The following is a 22,151-nucleotide window of genomic DNA, read 5'->3' as shown; positions in this document are numbered from 1 at the left end:
ATTAGTTTATTAGATACAGTGCACTTCTTTTATATTATATAAAAAAGTAAATAATTTCATAATTGATACTATTTTGAATTTATTGATTATTTGAACATAAAAAACATTTTATATTCTGTATTTCAACAGGCTGGGGAGAGCTCCCTAATGTACAGCCAAACTCAGAACCTTCTTCATGGGGCGAGCCAGCCAATTCGAACTCCTCTATGGACAATGGAACTTCAGCTTGGGGCCAGCCCTCTAGGGGATGGGGTGAAGGTGGCCATGATTCCAGTGGACCTTATGGCAGAGGAAATGCACCTGCTGGACCAGGCTCCTGTCAGGAAGGTAATGAAATGAAGAATCCTTTCATATTAAATTAATCCTCCATTAATAGAAGTTTGGAAACTAGGACATTGCTGATACTTAAATGTGCTGTATATTAAACATGTGAATCATATTCCTTTTTGTTGCCATTTGATGATAAAGTTAAACTACACTGACATCTGGTGGTTGAATAATTCAAGTACTGACTGCATTACCTCACTGTAATTATTTTTTTCTGCTAATTACTTAATGCTATACCATGTTACATGCTGAGAAAAATATATAATATAAAGACTGTGGTTCTCTGTCATTTTAAAAAAAATTTCTCTGCTTCAACATTTCGACCAGCCTTATAAGCAAACACTGACCCAACTAGTGTCGTGGGTTTCATGCTGAGCTATCTGTTTATCCAACCAGTGACAGTACAGGGCAGTATTTGGGAAGCTTATTTGAACACTGTCATTATGTTTGCATTTTCATTTGGTGACCCTGGTGCCACAGAAATTGCGTACTTCACCTTTAAATAGTACCTATTTTGCATCTTATTCATGAATCTGCTACTTTTTTAATCCGACAAGAGTATACTGTAGGTACTGCATAGTACACAGCTGTCACATAATACACAGATCTAAACTGGTGTTTAACAGACTGTCTGTGTTTTTGTAACTTATGCATGTTTTTAACATAAATGTGTTTGACTTGTTTGTGCAGACGTTTAAACTGATGGATTTAAAGTGCATGATTTCAACAAGATAGACATAATAATCAAAAACCAAACAGGTGCTTTGTGTTGTGAATTTTAATTTTTGAGCTGATAAGGCAGGGAAATTCTGTAAAAGAGGACGGGGCGCAGCAGCTTATTTGCATTTAAGGAGACAATCAAAGAAACAGTGTGTTTCTGCTTTCACTGAAAATAGACATTTTCAAAATTCTATAATTAATGATCTATTGGATATTTTGAGCTGAAACTTCAGGGACACATTCTAAAGACACCTAAGACTTATATTACATCTTGCAAAAGGGGTATAATAGGTATCCTTTAAAGGCATAGTTCACCCATAAATGAGAATTCTGTCAATAATTACTCACCCTCAAGATCTTTGTACATCTTTGTAACACAAAGTAAGATATTTTTGCTGAAATGCGAGAATACTATTTGTAAACAAATAACAACTTTATTCAACCATTTCCTTTCTTCCTGGGATAGTAATCAAGCATTTTCAATGCAAACACATTACTTTCCTCTGCTTGTGAACAAGGTGAAGTGCATGCATCAGCCGCATCACACAAGAGCGTTAATAATTGCGTAGGACTTGGAAGATATGGATATATCTGTAGATATATCTGTGACAGTCTCATATCAGCCGAAAAAATCAGGCTTTAAATTCAAATGTATAAGGTGGTTACAGCCTTGATTATGACCAGTCTTGTCCATTGGTGTTTTGCCAGGTCCCAAATCTATGCAAGATGGATGGGGATCAGGAGGGGAAGAAATTGGCATGAACACTGGCCAATGGGATGCTGATGATGGTGACATGTGGAACAGTCCTACATCCCAAGACTCCTCTTGTAACTCCTGGGGTCAATCCAAGAAGGGCCCACAAAGAGTAAGCCTTTTGATTGCTCTGTGCAATGTTATGTCACGTACTTGCTGTGTGGTTAAGAATCTGTGTCTGTAAACTTTTTTCACATATCATACATTGTGTAATATTGTTATTGTTGGTTAATTACAGGGCAAGGTATCCAACAAGCATGATGATGTTTGGATTATGACCCGACTTATCAAGCAGCTTACAGATATGGGTTTTCCGGTATGTTAAAGACATATTTACTCTGAAAAGACTTGTTGCTTAATTAAAATAAATATTTTTAGAATAACATTTTTTTTTCTGTTACCCGATACAGAAGGATCCTGCAGAAGAGGCCCTAAAGAGCAACAATATGAATCTGGATCAGGCCATGAGTACGTAGTACACTTTGAAGTTAGCCCATAACGGCAGACTTGACGGACTGTGAATCATATGACCTTGGTCTAGAACACCGATTATGTACTTGCCTTTCCTCAGGTGCTTTGCTGGAGAAGAAAACCGAACTGGACAAACGGGGGATGGGCATGCCAGACTACAGTAATGGAATGAATAAACCCATAGTGTGCCGACCCACAAACCTCTCCAAAGACTCCTCAATGGATCGTGCCCCCTTCCTGGACAAGGTATATTAAAATATCCAATACATTTTTTGGACTGGAGTGCAGAGAAATTTGGTCTAGGCTAATTTCACAACAAACATATTTTCTGGTCTCTTAGGACGGTAGGCTGTCAGATGATTCTTCAACCTCACCGTTTATGCCTTCTCCTGGGCTCAAGCTCCCACTGGCCAATAGCAGCCTCCCTAGCCACGGATTGGGTGGGGTGTCCTCTGGCCTGTCCATGCAAAACTTGAACAACAGACAGGTGAATGTACGCATAGCTCATGAAATATACATTTAGATGCAGCTATGAAGCTAGTTTTGGGATAATGTTCTACTCCTCATTTTGTATTTTTTTGTTAAATGTTAAAAAGCCGCTGGAGTGGTAAAATGAAGTTATTTCTCATTTGTAATTAAAGATTTAATTCATGTTTTACTATTTAATTATTTAATTTAGTTGTTTATTTTAATTTGAAAGTGGCAGGAGAATTTGACGTTGTGTTCAGGTCAATGTTACATTTTTTTTAAGAAACTGCACTGTAAGAGAGATTTTGTCTTTGATTATGTGCTGAAATTGATCATATTTTTCTTGTCAAGTGCATCTAAGCATTTAGAGTATATAAAAGCATTTCATTTGTATTGATCCCCACCCCCACTCTCTTTGTTTTCTAGATGCAGAATGGAATGTTCGGCACTAACGGAGCAGCACAAACTCGGGTCATGCAGCAGCAGGCCCCGCCCCCTCAGCCGCCAGTGCCACCTCTTAGCTCCGCCCAGCCTAATCTGCGTGCTCAAGTGCCTCAGCTTCTCACCCCTCAGGTACAAATTGCATCTATTATTTCAAGTTCCATTGTGTCTGCATCTGTGACAAAATCCAAGGGCATTTTTTTACATATCCAATGACAAATTAATTAGGGCAGAATAATTATGGACGCTCAGCTATGAAGATTCTGCTTTTAATCAGCTCTAAAAGACAGCAGTGTCATTATTTAACTAGAGTCAGTTCAGATAACATAGCAGTGTGAATTTAATCCGCTACAAGCAATGTTAGTTCAGTGCAGCACCAGTGTTGATGTAACGCAGCTCCACAGAAAACAACAATCCCAATATGCTTAATTCAGTTCAAGTATTGTTTTCATTCAGTTGTTTCAGTCAGTGCAATCATGTTGATAAACTCAATCAATATACTACATGGCTGTTACTTAAAAAGATATTTCACCCAAACACGAAAATTTTGCCATTATTTACTCACCCTCAACTTGGTGGTCCCCATCAACTACAGTGTTATGGAAAAACTGTTCTTCTTTGGCATAGTTTGAGATTATTGGTCATACTTTATTTTAAGGTTCAATTATTACTTTTAATAAACCATTAACTCTGACTTTTGCCTCAATAAACTACTAATTTGATGAAAAGCTGAAGTACAAGAATTTTGAGAGACTTGAATGCTTATATCTTGTCAAACCCAAATTGTGTCGCTGTTACTGAGAAAACTGGCTTATAGATAACCTTAAGGCTGACATATTGATACTAACACCTATTGATTTCTCAGGGACTTTAAATGGATAGTATGCCAAAAAATGAAAATTTGTTCATTTCCATCAGGAAGTCAGATTTCCTTACGTCCACTAAAACACACTAAATTTTCTTTGGAACATTTTTAAATGATAGTGGATAACATGTATCATCAGGCTTTGCATAAACCGTTTTTTCTTTTTTCTGTAGGTTCAAGCACAGCTGTTACAGTTTGCGGCAAAAAACATTGGACTGAATCCTGCACTTTTAACCTCACCAATAAATCCTCAACAAATGACCCTGCTGTACCAACTACAACAACTGCAGGTGGTGAGTCACGCAAGTTCACTCTCCTGTTCTGCTGTTTCCACATGAATAACAATGATTGTCATCTTCCCACTGGTCCGTCTGCTGGAAGTGTGATGCTAGCTCTTTCTGTCTCGATAATTACCCCATCACCTTTCTATTTCTGCTGCTTTCTGTTTCTCTGTAATTTCCTTTCTTTCTCAAATTGTGTATTTCGCTTTCTGTCAGGCGTATCAGCGTTTGCAGATTCAGCAGCAAATGATGCAGGCTCAGCGTAATGTCTCTGGTCCCATCAAACAACAAGAGCAGCAAGTATGACAGTCTAATTCTATGGCCCTGATATTTTGCACTTACAGTAATTCTAGTCCTAAAATATTAGCTTATAGTTACCGTTTGATGACTATGACAAATAATGTTCCATATACAATGAAACTGGTGATCACTGTCGTCTTCTCACACAGGTTGCACGTACAATCACAAACATGCAGCAGCAGATCCAGCAGCACCAGCGTCAGCTGGCCCAGGCCCTGCTTATGAAACAGCAGCAGCCTCCACCTTCCTCTCACACTGGCCTGCACCCAAATCTTGGCAAGGCAAGCCTGGACACTTTCACGGGTCATCCTCAGACTTCAGGCCTCTCCGTCTCAGACCTGCAGACCAAAGAGCAGTCTTCTCCAAACTCCTTCAGCCCTTATACACTCTGTAAGAGAACAAGCCTTATGTGGGCACACTGCTGCGTGTGTGTGTGTGTGTGTGTTTATGTCCACTTTTCACTTTTTTACTATGTCCGTTAGGCATGTTCTATTTACTTAATGTAGTATTACCAGTACATTATGAAGAATTACAAGCAATTAACGCTAATACAAATCCTAACCTTATAGTAAGTTCATATTATTAATTGATAATACTCAGTAATTGTTTGTATAACGCAGAGTAGTTAGCTGATAGTTTCAATTTACTACTTCATTGTAACAAAATCATTCTTTTCTTTTTTTTTTGTTTGCCATAACAATGTAATACCTTTCTATTAACCTCATTTGGGGGGTTTCGCCGCAAATAATAACGTATGACAGTGAATAATGTATTAGAATATTGTTTAATAAATGTTATTCTTTTTTGATTCATTGATTTGACAAGCTATAGTTTTTTGCTTATTTAGAATTTTTCCCATTGAGTAATAATTTCCTCGTCTCTTTGTCTTCCCCCTGTAGCTGGTTTGAACCCGAACATGAATGTAAACTGTATGGAGGTCGGAAGTCTATCTCTCAAAGACCCCCCTCAGCCTCAATCCCGGCTCTCACAGTGGACTCATTCAAACTCCATAGATTCCCTGTCAGCTAGCGCCCAGCACATGGAGGCAAACCTCAATAAGCATGGTATTAATTTATTCATTGCTCCAGATGGGTTTTTGGCTTGATTTTGCACTGTGACATGCATACGTTTATCTAATCTAATCACTAATGCCAAGACAATCATATGATAACATCCTTAAAAAGACTTATGCTTCCACAAACAACATTCCGCTCAATGGAAACACGGCAATATCTTTAATCAAACATCAAACTCCAGACATTGAGTCACAATTTCTGTCCCTGACATTTGTGTATTTCAAAAGGACAGACAAAACTCCCTCTCAAGTTAAGTGCTTGCAGACATTCCAGAGTTATTTTTGCTCTGAGTCAGCAGGGCCTTTTAAAATATTATCCTTCCTTGGCATTTGTTCTCAGTGAACCTTGCCAGAACAGTACGTCCAGCCAAGCCACTTCAGCTTGCTGGAGCGAGTTCAGCTGAGGACGAAAGCTGAAGCCTGTAATCTTGAGTTTTACCATTCTGATTGTATCTTTGAAGATGGATTTTTTTTTTTAGAGAAATCAAATAGCAGTTGGGCATCTAAATAAATCTCTAAATATTAAATTATATGATGTTTTGAGGAAAACCACCTGTGAATACACAGATTAAAGAGACTTTTTTTTTGTTTCAGGTTCAATCTCTTCAGCTCAGTCCCATGTTCCTGTCGGAAAGAGCGCCATGGAAGATTCCTTCAGCCCATACAATATGATGTCAAGCTCTGAATCCCCCACCAGCACCTTGGTGTCTCCAGAGAGCTGGACGCAAGGCAAAAGTCCCAATGAGAAAATGTCTAGTAACTCTAACATCAACTGGCCTCCTGGTAAGCTTCAGTCACATATTATCTACACTGTTCACAGTAATATATTTTTAATTATGTGTATGAGATGGCATAGTAATCAACCATAAATATTAAAGATGGAACTTCATGACCAGACACCCATTACATACTTTGAATCTTGAAGACAACCAATTATATCTCACAGAATTCTGCCCTGGTGTGCCATGGAAAGGTCTGCAGAACATTGACCCAGAGAATGACCCCAACATGACCCCAGGAAGTGTTCCAAGTGGCCCCACCATTAACACTAACATACAGGATGTGAATCGCTACCTGTTACGTGACAGGCCTGGAGGTAATGATTGATGGCATATAAAGCTATTGCTTTAAATTAAAAGCTGTAACAGAAACACTATTTTAAGGATCATTACACAATAAATGTATTTCACTGTTTCTTCATGCCCCTTTTGCTATCTACTTGGGACAAATCACCACAATAGTCCCCTCCCCAAATCAGAATGGGACTATGTCTTCCGCGAGTGAGTGGTCAGTCAGTGTCTGTAACTCGTTCGGTCTGTCCTCTCAGAATGAGAGGGACACTAACAGTCCAGGTACAGCCCTAAACCCTAAATGGCCTTACCCCACAATAGACCTACTTACCCTTATTTATCCTTACTCCTAGCCAGACCCCCTCACCACCAATGTGTGTTCTCCTAAATCCACATTCGCCCTTGTTCTGTTGTAATTTATTCCTGTTTTAAATGTTGATCCTTTTCAGAATCAATCAGCTAATTTTAAGCTGATTAAAATGTTTTCAACACTCTGATGAACAAAAGGTATAAAAAAACAGCATTTATTTGAAAGAAATGGCTGTTCGCAGAATCAAATTTCTGTTAGCATATTGTTTTAATCAAACCTTAAAGGCAACGATGAGTGGTGACTGCACCTACTGCTGCTATTCATTTCTTCCACTCTTTCTTTTTCTCCTCCTTTTCTTCAGGTAAACTCTTGGAAATGAAGTCTACCTGGTCCCCTGGACCCATCTCCCACACACAGGCCTCTTTATCTCATGAGTTATGGAAGGTTTCCCCAGGGACACGTAACTCCAGTGCCCCCTCGCGCCCCCCTCCAGGCCTGACCAACACTAAGCCCTCCTCTACCTGGGGAGGAAACTCTCTTGGCCTCAGCCAGGGCTGGACCAGCTCTTACTCCTCAGGTAAATACTCAGGACACCTGTTTGGTAAAAACAACACCAGTAACTCACAAGGTTGTATGTTTAGAGTTGCAAATGGACAGAAGTCAAGAATTTAGTAGAAGAAGTGCTCAGTTGCAACTACAGGTGTGATATTGTGCTGGTATCATATGGACTGCTGTGGACAGCTAACTCCTAAAGTTTGTGAAAAACAGGAAATATTGTGTCTAATTGTAAGTCTCTTAATTAATGTCTTGTTTATTGAAAAATTCAATATCACAGTTGTAATCAAGCTAATTTTTGGAGAAAAACTGTCACTCTTCATGTGAAATTGATTAACTAAGCTATATGAAAAGCATACATTTTCTGCCCCCAGGTCTTAAATTTGTAATCAGTTTAAAGGTATTTCATTAGACTAAATCACTGAAACCAGTCCTAAATGCGCACACGCACTAGTCTTGACATGCGTGCATTCTGTAGAGGGGTTTTAAGTTGGTTTTGCGAAATACTCTAATACTCCAATAACACATTGTTAAAACAACAATTACGATACGACATGCTTTTCCAAACCTATTTCTCTTTACTTTTTGTTATAGAAGGAGGAACCTGGAGCACTGACAGTCCCAACAGAGGAAGCAGCTGGCTGGTGCTAAGAAATCTTACTCCTCAGGTGCATAGAGCAAACTATTTATATTACTGTAAAAGTGGTATTGTTAATTTACATTCATATCACATGAGAGTGCAGAAATGTACAGGTATGTCACTTTTTATGCAAAGGGCTTGAGATTTTTTTGTGTGTAATGTGGGCCTGCCACGATAATGTATTTCCCCATAAATTGCAATAAGTGATATTATTGTCATTTAAAGATCATTTTATGCCACCAAAAGTATAATCATAATATAACAGCATAATAATGCTAGAAGGCCTACACACTTTCAGTTGACAACAAACATTTAATTATTCAAATATTTAGATCATGGAAACTTTTTTCATGGAAAATGTTTTTTTTTTAATGTAAATATAATGGGCAATATATTGCATCACCAAAAATGATTGAGGTCATGTGCATATACAGGGGTTGGATAATGAAACTGAAACACTGGCCAATTAGTTTTGGAGGTTTCATGGATAAATCTGACCAGCCTGGTGGCCAAACTTCATTGACTGCACATTCCACCAGTAAGAGCAGAGTGTGAAGGTTTAATTAGCAGAGTAATAGCACAGTTTTGCTTAATATTCCCAAGACGAATCAACCTTTTATTCCCAAGATAAATTGATGCTGTATTAACCACAAAAGGAGGCCCAACATCATACTAATGAATTATTGTGGTCTAAAACCAGACGTTCCGGTTTTATTGTCTAACCCCTGTATTGTGCGATAAGTTGATATTAATTGTTGCAACAGGCCTAGTGTATTCTCAGTTGTTAAGTGTACAATGCCCAGTTTTTCTTTTGTAACCATTTACACTCTTGGCATACCTTTGATGAATCTTTAAAAAGTGCATTTCAAAGCCCTTACATTCTGTGCAGTTTTTTTTACTATTCGTGCCTGTTATTAATGCAAGAGCGCATTCTCTCTGAACTGCCCCTTAGCACTTGAATATGAATAACAATGAATTTAATAATTTATCTATGTGTGTGCATCAGATTGACGGCTCCACCCTGCGGACTCTGTGCATGCAGCACGGCCCTCTCATTACCTTCCATCTGAACCTGACGCAGGGCAATGCTGTTGTACGTTACAGCTCCAAGGAGGAGGCTGCCAAAGCCCAAAAATCCCTGCACATGTAAGACAGCATGCTTTTTACGTCAAACTTCTCTGACGCCTGGTCCCAAATGGCAGCCTAAATCCCCATGTTTTGTGACGTAATGCCTTTTTAAATTTTATGTAGTAGTCTTTAGAGCCTTTAGAGTTACACAACCGCCGTGGTCTATCAACAAAACCGCAAGTGTACATGAAATGTGCTATTTGGGACAGGGCCTAAGAGGAGGCTCGAGAATAGCTTTTATTCATGATTAATTATGTTACCTGTATGTTGTTTCTTAATTTTTACTTTCTAGTTCTATAGATAAGTGTGCATCATGTCATTTTTCTCACTTCAAGCTGATTTTAACACGTGAATCCCTTCCAACCGTTTGTCTACCTCTCAAGGTGTGTGCTGGGTAACACTACCATTCTGGCAGAGTTTGCCGGTGAGGACGATGTGAACCGCTTCTTTGCACAGGGCCAGTCCCTTACCCCCACTACCAGCTGGCAGGCCAGTCCAGCACCAGGCTCCAATCAACCCCGGCTGGGCAACCCTGCTGCCAGCCACCCCACTGGCCTCTGGAGCGGGGGTGGAGGAGGTGCCAAGGCAGTCTGCAGTACCGGCAACAGTAGCAGCGGAAACGGGGGCGACCTGCTTTGGGGAGGTGTGCCACAGTACTCCAGTTTGTGGGCTCCCCCAAATGGAGATGACACCAGGGTAATCGGCAGCCCCATCCCAATTAACACTCTGCTCCCGGGAGACCTGCTGAGCGGAGAGAGCATGTAGGATGTATCAGACATCATAAACCAACAAAGTCAAAAGACCTAAATGGATCAAAACCCAAGCAAATCAATGTGGCGATAATCACTTTTTGTGGAGCTGTAATGGAGGTTTAGGGTGAAACAAAGCTGCAAACCTCCCACTGCTGTTTATTTGTCCTCTGGTTTTTACATCAGACTCTTTGTTGTATTCGTGGATCTTGTTTTTAGTGTTCAAAGACCTTGAGAAGCAAGAATCAGTAGAATCAGAAGCCTTTTAACGCTTTTTTTTTTATTTCCAAAGGTTGTTTTTTTTGTTTTTCTCAGAAGTGTTGTACAGGAGAAGCCATCAACGAGGCAGCCATCTGAAAGCGACCCAGGCACAGTGAGACCTCATGACACCTTTCCCTATAACGACACTGTTCTGATGTTTGGAAAGATCCTGGTACTTTTTTGGTTTTAAACTTTGCATAGTTTCTTCAGAACTTATATTAGCCGTAAGTGCTCTCTCTCCAGGTCCTCCTTAAAACTTTTATTTTATAAAACCAACAAAAAAAAAACTTTGTATCTTGCACAGTTCTGTTTCTGAGCCAGCGAATAGGCCAGAGCAAATGAGAAGAACACTCCTAGCAGTGGCCTGTCAGCATGACTAATCACCAATGATCTTTTTTTCTTTGATTCTTTTAGTTTTACAAAAGGGAGCTGCACTGCTCTATAATTTCTATTTACTCACACCAGTTTTTTTTTTTTTTACAAAAATACGTGTATGGTTAAAAAAAAATAAGCTGAATGTTAAGCTTTGATGTAGATGAATGAATGTCAGTGCGTCTGCTGGAACTTGACCAAGCATCTAAAAAGTACATAACCACTGTTAAAAACACTCTCAGTGGAGGCTTTTTAATTACACCTAATGGACTTCAGTGCTGAATCAATCAGAAGTTATTCAGTTACTATGTGATGTATTTTGGTTGGCCATTTTTATTGAGATACAACCGAGACAAGAAACTCATTCTGATGCATTGTGCAATACAAACCAGAGTCCCTTTCTTCCGTCCACACTGAAGCTTACTGAATCTTAAGACTCCTTTTTTTTTCTCTCTGAAGATTTTTGAAGAATTTAACCTTTTGAACTCATTTTCCCACCTTGCCTCTGTCTGCTTGGCTTGCTGGTTGTTCGGTATTTGCGTGGAAAGGAGGAACTGTTAATTGTGTTTGACGTCACTCCATGCAGTTTTGAACTCAGCATGTGTGGGATCACACAGTCTCCCAGCCACTTCTTCACCAAACAGAAACGGAATCCAGGAGTGCAGACACATGGCACGGGAGTCAGGCACAATACCAAATACAATGGGTTTCTCTTAATGCAGTACAGAATAAGAGACCTTTGCATTTGGAACATAAACATTTTCTATGTCTCTTCTTAAAGGGGTATTATCATAGCACTTATAAGAGTTATGCTCCTTCTGTGAAGCCAATAAATCAGATAATGGAGTGTATAGTAAAAAAAAAAAAAAAAAAAAAAAAAAAAAAACAACGAAAAAAAGAAAAACAAAGACAACAAAAACTTCTTATGGCAACTTTTTATTATTTTTTTTTCTTTGTGTTTATACCTTACTGGTATTCAAAAAAACAATTGTTTGTTGTCCATCTCTGGTCCAGAAACTTGAGTGCAGACAAAAGAAAATCTGAATGAAGGGAAGAACAAACTCTACAATCATACAAAACTTGCAATGTATGTTTTTTGTGTCCCCCCTTTCTATCGAAGTGAATGTCAATGTTACTCAAATGAAATAGTCAAATGTCTTAATCTGTCTGGAAGAGGCACCTCGATTCGACTTGGATTTGAAAAAGGAGGATGTGTTAGTGCCTCAGTGTGGAAACTGATAGGAGGACATTTGATTTCCCATCGCAACTTCTCCGTGCACCTAGTACAATGGAATGCAAGAAAGGACAGTAATGACGTCATAATATGGACGTTGGCGTCATCGTTTATCACTTGCATCCTTGTCGTAATAACTTAGGTACGGATCTTTGAATGTTCCCCTTTTCCTTCTCTGGATAACATCACACCTCTCATGCGTTCCTACCTACTTATGGTCTTGCATAATCTTTTTCGCTGGAGTTTGAGAAGGAAAGGAATTGCCAGTGTTGTGAAACATTCTGTCGGTCTTCGTGCAGTGGTCTTTAACTGCCTGCAGTGCTCATATGCAGATACACTTTAAAAGAGGTGCCTCTGTATACCTGTCCTGTGTAACGAATGCAAATGAAGATCGATGGTGTGGGCCATATTTGTTTTGTTTTTGTTGTTAACAGTGTTCTTAGGTCATTTAGATTAGGGCCTCTTTCTTTTGATGTGTATGCATGTGACCTCACCCTGGGTTTCCCACCTCTAACTCAGCTGCTAACATCCTCTTTCTCTTGTGTGGCCTCGGTGAAGCCAACCCTGTTATCGAGACAAGCCACCCATACTTGAAAAGCCCTGTCCGAGCAGTCTTTCTATGGACAGACTCTTTCTGCCACTGGCTCTTTAACTACAGCACACAGCATGCTGTCACTATGCAAAGTTAGAGAAGATGGGCACGTAATGTCCGCCCTGTGCCAATCTGTGGCTTTGAAAGAAATATCTCACAGTCCTCCCGTAATACTTTCTAACATGCTCGAGGCCATCGCCAACCTTGTAAACTTAGAATGTTGTGTGACGCTAAGCCAATTTCGTCGTTTCGGAGGTCTGTGTGTTAATTCTGCTGAATTTGATAAATCTCATTTCAATACAATCTCAGGGCACGACAAGATGAACAAAAGTTATGTTTATTGAAAGTTGATCGTTTTGAAGATTTATCATTTGTAAGCGCCTTTACACATTTAGCGATGTGTAGGAAGCTTACAAAGTGTACATTTTAAAATAACGCAAGAGGATATTTATCAGTGGGGCAATAAATTTAGGAGGGTGGCTAGTTTGGGTCATCAGTTGATTTCTACAGTAAATGGGACCTGCGTATCTTACCTCTGCTGCTGGTTGTGTTGAATTCCCCTTACGGTCTCATGTGCCAATATATATATATATATATATATATATATATATATATATATATATATATATATATATATATATATATGTACAGTACACTGTGGCATCTCTGACTTCACATCTTAAATTCCAATGTGTGTCGTTTTGTTGTAGAGCACTTCTGTTCGGAGGCACTTTGATGATTCTCGTGTGTTCGAGGTGGGATTGGGTTCGAAAGGGTTGAGGATATTTGTCAGACGTATTTGTCACCTCATGCTGATTCTTTGTGATAATCTCGTTGCTGTCATTGAAAGAATCCTTTATAACAAGCGAGAACTTTAACAGCATTGGGGATTGCGGTGTGCTATCGGCATACAGACAACGAGCAAACCCTGGTACGTTTTTTGAATACCAAAAATGTAATAGCATTTTAATATCTTTTTTATAAAAGTTTGACAAAAACACAATGAAGGAAAAAGATCTATAACGTTTTAAAAATGCACTTCTTGCTGATATTATCTCCCGCTTGCTGGTCACGTTCTGAAGGTTGACAGCAAGCTGGAGTGCCTTTTTGTGTATGCTGTATTAACTGTTTGTAAAAAATGGGGCCCTGAGCTGTACATTTCCATCTCTTTTTCAGTTCGTTTTGGGCCTTTATGCTGTATAAACATTCTTTTTTTTTCATTCGGGGAAAAGACATTTCAGCAGATGTGTCTTAAGATACTAAAGTTGTTGATTGATTGATTGATTGATTGATTTTTTTTACTTCCTGTTTCTGGGTGGGGGTTGGGGGGGATCACTGTTGCCTGTGTGTGTAACTGCCTTGTTCCAAACTCAGTCGCTGCTGACTGACAGTGAACCACAATGTGGCTGTAATTCCAAACAGTCAAACATCACAGGAAGTCTCTGGTGACACCAGCATAGGTAGACTACAGCTAAACATTACCCTGTATATTATCATGCTCGTTGTGTAGAAAAAAAAATACTATCAGATTTCTGAATCCTTCCCTTTTGAAACTACTGGGCAAGATACAATTTGAATTAAGCAATAGACCTTGATCCTTACAGTGTGTCATCTGAGAAAACTTTCCTAAAAGAAAATCAGTGATAGCGAGTGATCAATGATAGATATGAACCAAACAGTCTTACTGGAGGAGCATGTTTGAAATGACATGACACAGGACATACATGCAGTATTTGTGTATACCTTCAATCATTATGTTGTAATCCTTAATTATGAACCATGTTTTTGTCTCTAGGCAAAGAATGAAAAATCATAAACATATCAAAAGAAATATCTTCACCGATACTTGAATTAAAGTGCGCCAATTGTAAAATGTGAATTTATTTGTTCTTACATTTTTGTTTGGGTCTGACACTTTCAAGGTATTTGATAACACACTCGTAAGGTTTCTTCACAAATAAGAAAAAAAAAAAATTGAGAAAAAAAATCGTTTGAATGTGTTTGAGTGGTTTTGTATGTGCGCTCTCTAATCACTGCTTCTCGTCACGGGGCGACTGTCTGCAACTATGATCCATTTAGTATGTTGTACTGTCTCTTATTTGTGTGTGCGTTTTAAAAATTGTTCCAACATGGTTACTATCTAGCGTTGCACTGAGTGTCTTTTTTTTTCCCTTGCTCGGCTATACTAAAAAACTGAAAACTGCAGGGGGAGATGATGACAATTCACGTGTTAATGTTTACTCAAGGACTTTATGGACTTATTTTCATCTTAAAATGTTTAAAACCTGTAATATTGTATCCTCATAGTGGCTTTTATTGTGGATTAATTCCCACAAGAGTTATCATTTTGAAGAGTGTTGCGTCATTTCAATTGCATTATAAAAAAAAAAAATAAAAAAAATACTAAAACTAAAATTAAAAATACAAAAAAAAAAAAAAAAAGATACTGAACTTTGGCCATAGTGAGGAAGTTGGTAGAGAAGCAGTTACATTCATGGATTGAACAGTAAAGATAACCAGATGCTAGTTAGTGACATTCTGACTCATTTTAAAAGGTGCCTCTCTTCCATTCTGTGATTTTTCTTTTCAAATCTACATAGCATTTACAAATGGTTGAATTGTCTGAATTTGCAAAAAGAAAACAAAATATTACAAGAATGCAAGAAAAAAAAACTTCAGTCAAATAAATGTTTAAAATTAAAAAAAAAAACCTTTTCAAATGAAGACGTATGCTACTTGCTGAACTCTGGGATTGTTTCAGTGTTGCATTGTATTTTGCTTATGAATTACATAATTGTTCTTATTGGTGGAACTGATGCCGACATGTCGGTTTTCATTTCTGTAAAAGTAACGTGATTCTGTCACCGTCTTGCACGCTGACAGCGGACTTGGGTATTTTCTCAGGAAGATTAGGGGTCCAGAGTTCCAGTTCCACTGTTATTGTGTTGATTATCATGAGAATTGAACAAATCAGTCAATGAAAGAAGAAAAAAAAGATAGATGTTGATAGAAATCCAGCTGTACGCACTGAAAGTTATGGATTTGAAAATGTCTTTGAATTTTAATCCGTAGCAGATACACATTTACCAAATATTAGATTTGTAGTGAACCTATGCGTTTTATTTCTTGGAGTACTTTCCATTTGAAATATGTTTGTTTGTATCTGTCGCATTATGTACAAATCGTTTTGTTCATTGGTTAGGTTGTGGAAGGACCTAGCACTATTTGATTTTACCTTGCCTGATGTTTCTTAACGAGGTCCAGTAAAAGATCCGTCCTTCAGTAGAGGCCTGTATGCGAAGGCCTGAGAATTGTAGATTAACACAGAACTTGAACTCTTACCAGAATTTCTTACTAGCGTTTGAGTGCGGGATGAAAATGCTCCGAGTTAATTCTTCATCTAGGTTTAACATTAGATGCAGAAATAAGGATTAAGAATCTATGCACAAGTTTGAGGGGACGGTATGTCCGGACACGCTGTCCTTACAAGGATACGAGGATCTTTTTGAGGGGGCGGGGTTAGGGATTCCAGTTTCTTTGTACGAGTTTTCATTTTAATCAGCAGATACTAAAGTGTCGTCACCATGCTCCGTGTCTCTCAACCGAGGAGCATCATCAACCAAGCACTGTGGGTTTATGCAAATCTCTGACATTCTGGTGTTTTAAATGGAATGATGCATTGTGAAAAGGGAACCTAGCTGGTTCTCTTTATGGTTCAGATGTTAAGAACACGACCGTACTGAGATTTAACAATGTTGCTGGCTTTTAAATGTTTTTTATTCCTTACCCTTAAATGGATGACTGACACAACAATTCAGATCTTGTCATCATTTACCCTCAGGCTGATCCAAAGCTGTACGAGTTTCTTTCTTCTGGTGAAGATATTTTGAACCAGACAGTTGCTGGTAGCCATTAACTTCCGTAGTTTCCCTCACTAGAGATACCAACTGGTTCTTCAAAATATCTTCTCTGTTCAACAGAAGAGAGAAATTATACAAGGTTGGAACAACATGAAGGTACGTAAATGATCAAATATTGTTTTGTGTGAAATATCCTTTTAATAGAATGTGATCGTTGAAGACTTGCACCGAAAGTCTTTCCATGTGGTATGGAGATTATTTCAGCCTATATTAATAAACAGCATTTTTCCTCTTGAACTGTGTTTGTTTTGTTTTTTCTTGTGAGCTAATATTTTATGTTCATAAATGCATTTGAAATACTTTTATTTCATGATAAGTGTAATACAAATAAATTGTAATATTTATGTACTTAATAAAATACCCAACAATTTCGTACTTAACGCATTTAATTGTATAGAAGTACAATTAAAAATATACCTAGTTCCACTTAAACACAATTAAATACCTATTTCTTCGGGTGCGCTTTGAATATTTTTTGCAGTTAAAGTCTGAAATTATTCAAAGATCATACCATTCTCATCAAAAGTGACATTAAAACGCATTTTACAGTTGATATTAAGAAAAGTGCATTGTGCTCAAGTAACGTGCCAAGTAAAGTATTATTATAATTTTATATCAGTCTCAAGTTATTGAAAAAAAACTAAGACGACTGTAAAGAATATGCCTAATAGGTTACTGATTAAATAGCTGTCCCAAACTAGTTTTTGTTAATACAACTAAGTTGGTATGAGCAACCACATATACAAAATGACACAAAGTGGAACTAATATGATATTATTGGCTTATAGAAACAACCGTTACACTGCATATACTAACAGGACCTGGAAGAGGGTGTCCTGTGCTCCTGAATAGAATAAATACCTTCATGCACACGCAGTACTAGTTTTGTTATTTATAGGTACTGCACGTGTATTTCTTACTACGTGTATGACTTTTTATTTCATAAGTTACGAAATAATACAATAATCACACTGACTTTAAGAACATCAACATGTCACCTGACCGCAGCGCGTTTTTCAGGCACTGCATCCGACAGAAGTTTGATGGCTTTCATGCACGTCTTTTAAAATAAAAGTCTCGCGATGTTCTTTCTTTTTACCCACTTTTTGTTAATCACTATTGCTCTTGTGTTGCACGAGTCATACACTAGAAGGCAGTATAGAGCTACGTTGAGTTTTGTATTTTCACCACAGCGCTTCACTACAGCACATTCACTTTTCAGGCCTCTGAGGCTTGTTTGCCTTTTCTTTACGGTATAAAAACGTTGGTTTTGTTAGTATTCTCTGGACTTAATTTTAGTTATGACCATGGTTCATATTTACATGAATGAGTAATATCCATACTTGTGTACTAATATGATACATTATGGAGGTCTAATAATATAACGTTGCATCTTTTCAAAAAGTAAAACTGTAAAATTTTCACTCAGACATCACTTTTTTTGGAATATTTTTGGCAATGGTACAGAGAAACTTCCAAGACTATAAATGCTTGTGTAGGTGTTTGGTGCTATAAATAACTGAGGTCTATACGTTACCATGGAAATGCATCCTGCTGCCAGGAGTGACTGAGAGGTAAAATGAGCATGCTAAGTTTGTAAAAAATGAGAAAGTGTTTTTTCCTTGTGCATTTTAAAAGTGGCTAATCATAGAAATGATATAATCCTTGATAGGCTTTTAGCTGGCCACAGATAATCACAGCCCTGCAGATAACAGCACTATGATTGTGATAGTGGTATTAATCATTATTGAGTCATTGAATAATTTGCTTAGCCAGTTTGTTTAAAAGCACAATAATATAACTATTTTTTGTTGTGGAAGAAAAGCAGACAATAGACTAAAACTGTCTGAAATTGCATATTGTCTATTTTTGTCACTTTTAATGAAATAACTAATTAAAAAAAACTTAAAATACAAAAACTATGACATTTTCATCAACACATAAAGTCGTTTTCATTAAATTTCCCATGAGGGTGACTTCCGTGTGAGTTCTTTTATAAAACTCCTGCTCGGTTTCTTTCAGATTGCCCTAGTCCCTGTAAAGAGATGTGCTTTATTGATCCAGAAAACAAATCCAAACGAACGTGCTGAAATACGTAGTCCCTGTTCACCTCCTGTCACTCCAGATCAGTGAAAGAAGGCGGGCGCCTCTCGCTTACCTCCCCGCGCTGTGAGGCGCTTCGCTCGGTCACGCTGAACTTTGGCAAAGCGCTCTGTGGATGCTGGCGGGAGTCGTTCCTCTCGGGCGCTGCTGGCACGCGCTGTGGATGCGAAACAACGGCGAGGTACAATGACGCACCACAAATGAACACTTACGCATTTCACTGCTTTATTTATAGTCTTGCGCGCTTTTACGTTGGTGCGATAAACACGACAAGCCGCTGTTGTAAATAACCTGATCATTTCGCTTTATCGCGTTTATTCCGTTTGGTGACATAGGCTACCTGGCATTCAGTTTGAGCAAAATCAGGCACGACACTGGATGGTCATGGTTTAGCCTGACGCGAAACGCAAAATAGCGTAAAGGGATTTGAGAAGGAAACGATGTTTCTCTTGCAGGTGACTGTTTGAGGATGAAGCCAGACGCTGCTGGGAAAGACAGGCGTGATTAAAAATCTAACTTATGTGTGACGTGCCGTGGATTTACAGTGACTAAAAGATCCTGGGATGAAATATGGAAGCGAGGAGGAACTCCGCATACCCCCTTAGTTTGGGATAAACTCACATGCCGTAGGATATCAGTATGACAGAGCTGGAGAAACGCCAGTTTAGCTCTGCATGAAGTTTGGAGTTGTCAAAACCGTGTATGTGGATGTATGTGGCGAAATATATCTGAACAAGACATCATGGCAGAACTTTATGAGAAGAGATAATCGTTATTCGGGTGGACTGAGAGGGGCACAGGGGCGATGGTGAACTCATCCCCAGCGGTCGCTGCTCACGCAGAGGGTGAGGAGATCGAGGTGCTAGAGAGCACTGATGTCCTTCCCGTAGCTCCAGAGGACGTAAGTGACCGTGATTTATGTTGTTGAAAGGCAGAAAAGAACAGAGATTCATTTGAGATTGATTCGTCTTTTTCTCAAGTACATCCATGTTCATTCCTTTCTTCTGCCTCTTTCTCTATCTTACACAAATGCTTCCCTCAGCAATGGAAGTCTCTTTTTGACAAGGTAGGATTTCCGCTCTTGTTCCTGACCATAATCTTGTCTGTGTGTTTGCTTTTGGTGTTGTACAAACTCTGCGCACGTGCAGGTCATGCTTGTTCACCAACGTGACAATAATAACATAAAAATATGAAATAGGCACAAGAGGTAAATCATGAAAAAGTTATTGAGTAGGCCTGTTTCAGTTAGTGGTTATCCAACTGGATTGCGTATCGTAACATAACATTTCTTTCAGTTTATGAGTTTGATTTGGATAGGCAACATTCTGCAGGTTTCGCATTTCAATTACATTTGGAATGACTGGAAGTGGAACTTGCTGGATCTCAGTTTAAAGAAATTAAATTCAGTGCACTTTAAATACCCAGATGACACACTTAATTGTGTAACGTTGGACACTTAATGAATTTAACTCTCTCTCAGCTTTCCTTAAATGGCAGAGGGGGAAGGGGGCTTGGCTATCGAGACCCCAATGCTGGATGACAAATGTACTCTAATCTGAAATTTAAAAGGCATTCTACACAAACTTGAAATTAAAATGTATTTTATACAACATTTACTCAAAACTCACACATTTTATTATTTAAATGGCCAGTAGACTTTGGAGCTGACAAAGTGAGGAATCTGTTATATGGCCAGGTGGACATGGTTATTGGCTGATGCTAATAATCTCAATATATTGGTTGTGTGTGATTTAAATACACGTATCATGCTTTCAGTTCTTAGTCTGTTCCACTCAGAATCTGGCATTAGGAGGGGTTAGTTAGTGGTCTGCTGGGACACAAGAGAAGACGGGTGACAGACGGAGAGCGTTCCCCCTCCACCCCTTCTTTCCCTTGCTCTCAGGCTTTCTTGCTGGCTCTGCACCTGCCTAACCTTGTCCCCTCACACGTACTCCCTAGGGATAAAGACGGGAAGGGGCCCAAATGCAGAAGAGAGAGATGGATATCAATATGAAGGGAAAGAGAGATTTTAGGGTTAAGAGGGAGCCAGACAGGAACAGAGAAGCGGAGCTGTAAGGGTGCAGAAGGCTCGTGGCACACCCCCTCCGTCCCTGCTAGATTTGACAGGCGAGGGAGAGGACTGCCACACAAGTGGGCCTCCCACTCCGCTCTCTTTAAACAGCCGACACTTTGAGTCCCTCAAGTGGCCTGCTGTTTGGGGTCTCATCCAGTGTTGGGGTCACTGCCCTGCAAGGCTGTAAATTGTGCATTGTGGGATCTAAAGACCAGGAACACACTTCACTGACTGCAGATGCAACAGTCTAATGAAAAAGAGGAGGCGGAGCTGGGTTGTCGCATGACACAATGTTAAGAGTACAAATAATCTATAATTCACACATACACGTTCATCTGATGATTGCATTCTTACCCTGTGGTGGAAGTGATAGCAAATAGTTTTTGAAAACAAATCCATAAAACCTGAAAGCTGTTAAGCCACTCATTGCATTAATAACAATTCTCTTACAATGACTAAACTTCTCTCCATAGATATATTTTGACCAATTTAGTATAGTTATATTTATATAAGTTTCATGACTGCAAAGCAGTTAATACTCAACTCATTCATGCTACTTATTATTTTAGCAAAAACTGGTCTAACTTGGTTTATTATCTTTTTTTTTGTTTTGTTATTATGTTTTGGTTTATTATCTAAATATTTTGAGTAAAAAAGTATTACAGTCTATTGAATTATTAAAAGATTATGCATAACGGAGGTGGTAATGCTGCCGCCAGTTTTATCTATTTTTGTTCTGCCATGAAAATAGTTCAAAATGCTTGCCAGAGCAGAATTAAGTGTTACATAAACAGTAACTAAACAAACAATAGAAAATAGCAGCAGAATCCTTAAGTAATTAATAGCATTTATTGTTGTTGTGTAGCGTATATGGCTCACAGAAGATACTGGTGCTCTGTCATAATTCTGCTGCTATCACCATAAAGTGGGTTTTAGATATGACCTTTGTGCTAGAATTTATTTCATTGTTTGGATTTGCTGCAGCTCACAAGGCTCTTAGAATTAATATGGGGGATAGAATTAACATTAATAGTTTCAGTGGGAACTTGCCTGTAATACCCCAAACATAAACCAACACATAACTACATTCCACAGATATTTAGTTTTACAATGTCCAAAGTCACGCAAAACAGCTGCTCAAACTTTCAGACCCCAACAAAACATCACAGCAACTTCACTTCGGTTCATAAACGGAGAAATTCATTTGCTTTGATCTTTTTATATATAATCATTGTGCTATACATTCTGTTAGTTTCAGAAATTTTTATGTAAGTATAAAAGCAGCTTATATTGAAGCCAATCTAACAAAATGAGAGGTTTTGAATGTGCCACTTTATGATGTAATAGTGTGGCTAAGAACCGCCTTTGCAGGATTAGATCAATGCCTGCTTTTACATCAATGCCTTGTTAGCCCCACCCACTGATTTCTACACAAAAAAAA

At 38.6% G+C, this 22,151-nt stretch overlaps 2 protein-coding genes across 7 annotated transcripts in view; both read left to right on the top strand.

Moving 5' to 3' along the window:
• Positions 1 to 16,770, top strand: part of tnrc6c2 (trinucleotide repeat containing adaptor 6C2) — a 38,809-nt gene extending 22,039 nt beyond the window's left edge. For 2 of the 3 annotated variants that reach the window (XM_043241385.1, XM_043241383.1), the window contains 17 exons: positions 130 to 327; positions 1,756 to 1,913; positions 2,040 to 2,117; positions 2,212 to 2,269; positions 2,373 to 2,518; positions 2,613 to 2,765; positions 3,167 to 3,313; positions 4,220 to 4,339; positions 4,544 to 4,627; positions 4,777 to 5,017; positions 5,527 to 5,691; positions 6,297 to 6,485; positions 6,649 to 6,798; positions 7,444 to 7,659; positions 8,232 to 8,305; positions 9,284 to 9,423; positions 9,789 to 16,770. In XM_043241385.1, coding sequence (XP_043097320.1) covers positions 130 to 327; positions 1,756 to 1,913; positions 2,040 to 2,117; positions 2,212 to 2,269; positions 2,373 to 2,518; positions 2,613 to 2,765; positions 3,167 to 3,313; positions 4,220 to 4,339; positions 4,544 to 4,627; positions 4,777 to 5,017; positions 5,527 to 5,691; positions 6,297 to 6,485; positions 6,649 to 6,798; positions 7,444 to 7,659; positions 8,232 to 8,305; positions 9,284 to 9,423; positions 9,789 to 10,170 — 2,699 coding nt within the window. In that variant the 3' untranslated portion in view covers positions 10,171 to 16,770. The remainder of the gene's footprint in view (positions 1 to 129; positions 328 to 1,755; positions 1,914 to 2,039; positions 2,118 to 2,211; positions 2,270 to 2,372; positions 2,519 to 2,612; positions 2,766 to 3,166; positions 3,314 to 4,219; positions 4,340 to 4,543; positions 4,628 to 4,776; positions 5,018 to 5,526; positions 5,692 to 6,296; positions 6,486 to 6,648; positions 6,799 to 7,443; positions 7,660 to 8,231; positions 8,306 to 9,283; positions 9,424 to 9,788) is intronic. The other variant, XM_043241384.1, reaches the window with a different exon arrangement.
• Positions 16,771 to 18,630: 1,860 nt separating this feature from the next.
• The window catches only part of rhbdl3 (rhomboid, veinlet-like 3 (Drosophila)), a 35,521-nt gene continuing 32,000 nt past the window's right edge, over positions 18,631 to 22,151 (top strand). Inside the window, exons 1-3 of one of the 4 annotated variants that reach the window (XM_043242579.1) lie at positions 18,631 to 18,817; positions 19,092 to 19,537; positions 19,679 to 19,702. In XM_043242579.1, coding sequence (XP_043098514.1) covers positions 19,442 to 19,537; positions 19,679 to 19,702 — 120 coding nt within the window. In that variant the 5' untranslated portion in view covers positions 18,631 to 18,817; positions 19,092 to 19,441. Of the gene's footprint in view, positions 19,538 to 19,678; positions 19,703 to 22,151 lie in introns of all 4 variants that reach the window. The other 3 variants (XM_043242580.1, XM_043242584.1, XM_043242582.1) reach the window with 3 other exon arrangements.

This window comes from Puntigrus tetrazona, chromosome 6 (assembly GCF_018831695.1).
Source record: "Puntigrus tetrazona isolate hp1 chromosome 6, ASM1883169v1, whole genome shotgun sequence".
In the NCBI taxonomy this organism is placed as follows: domain Eukaryota; kingdom Metazoa; phylum Chordata; class Actinopteri; order Cypriniformes; family Cyprinidae; genus Puntigrus; species Puntigrus tetrazona.
This window is presented reverse-complemented; position numbering and strand designations above follow the sequence as displayed.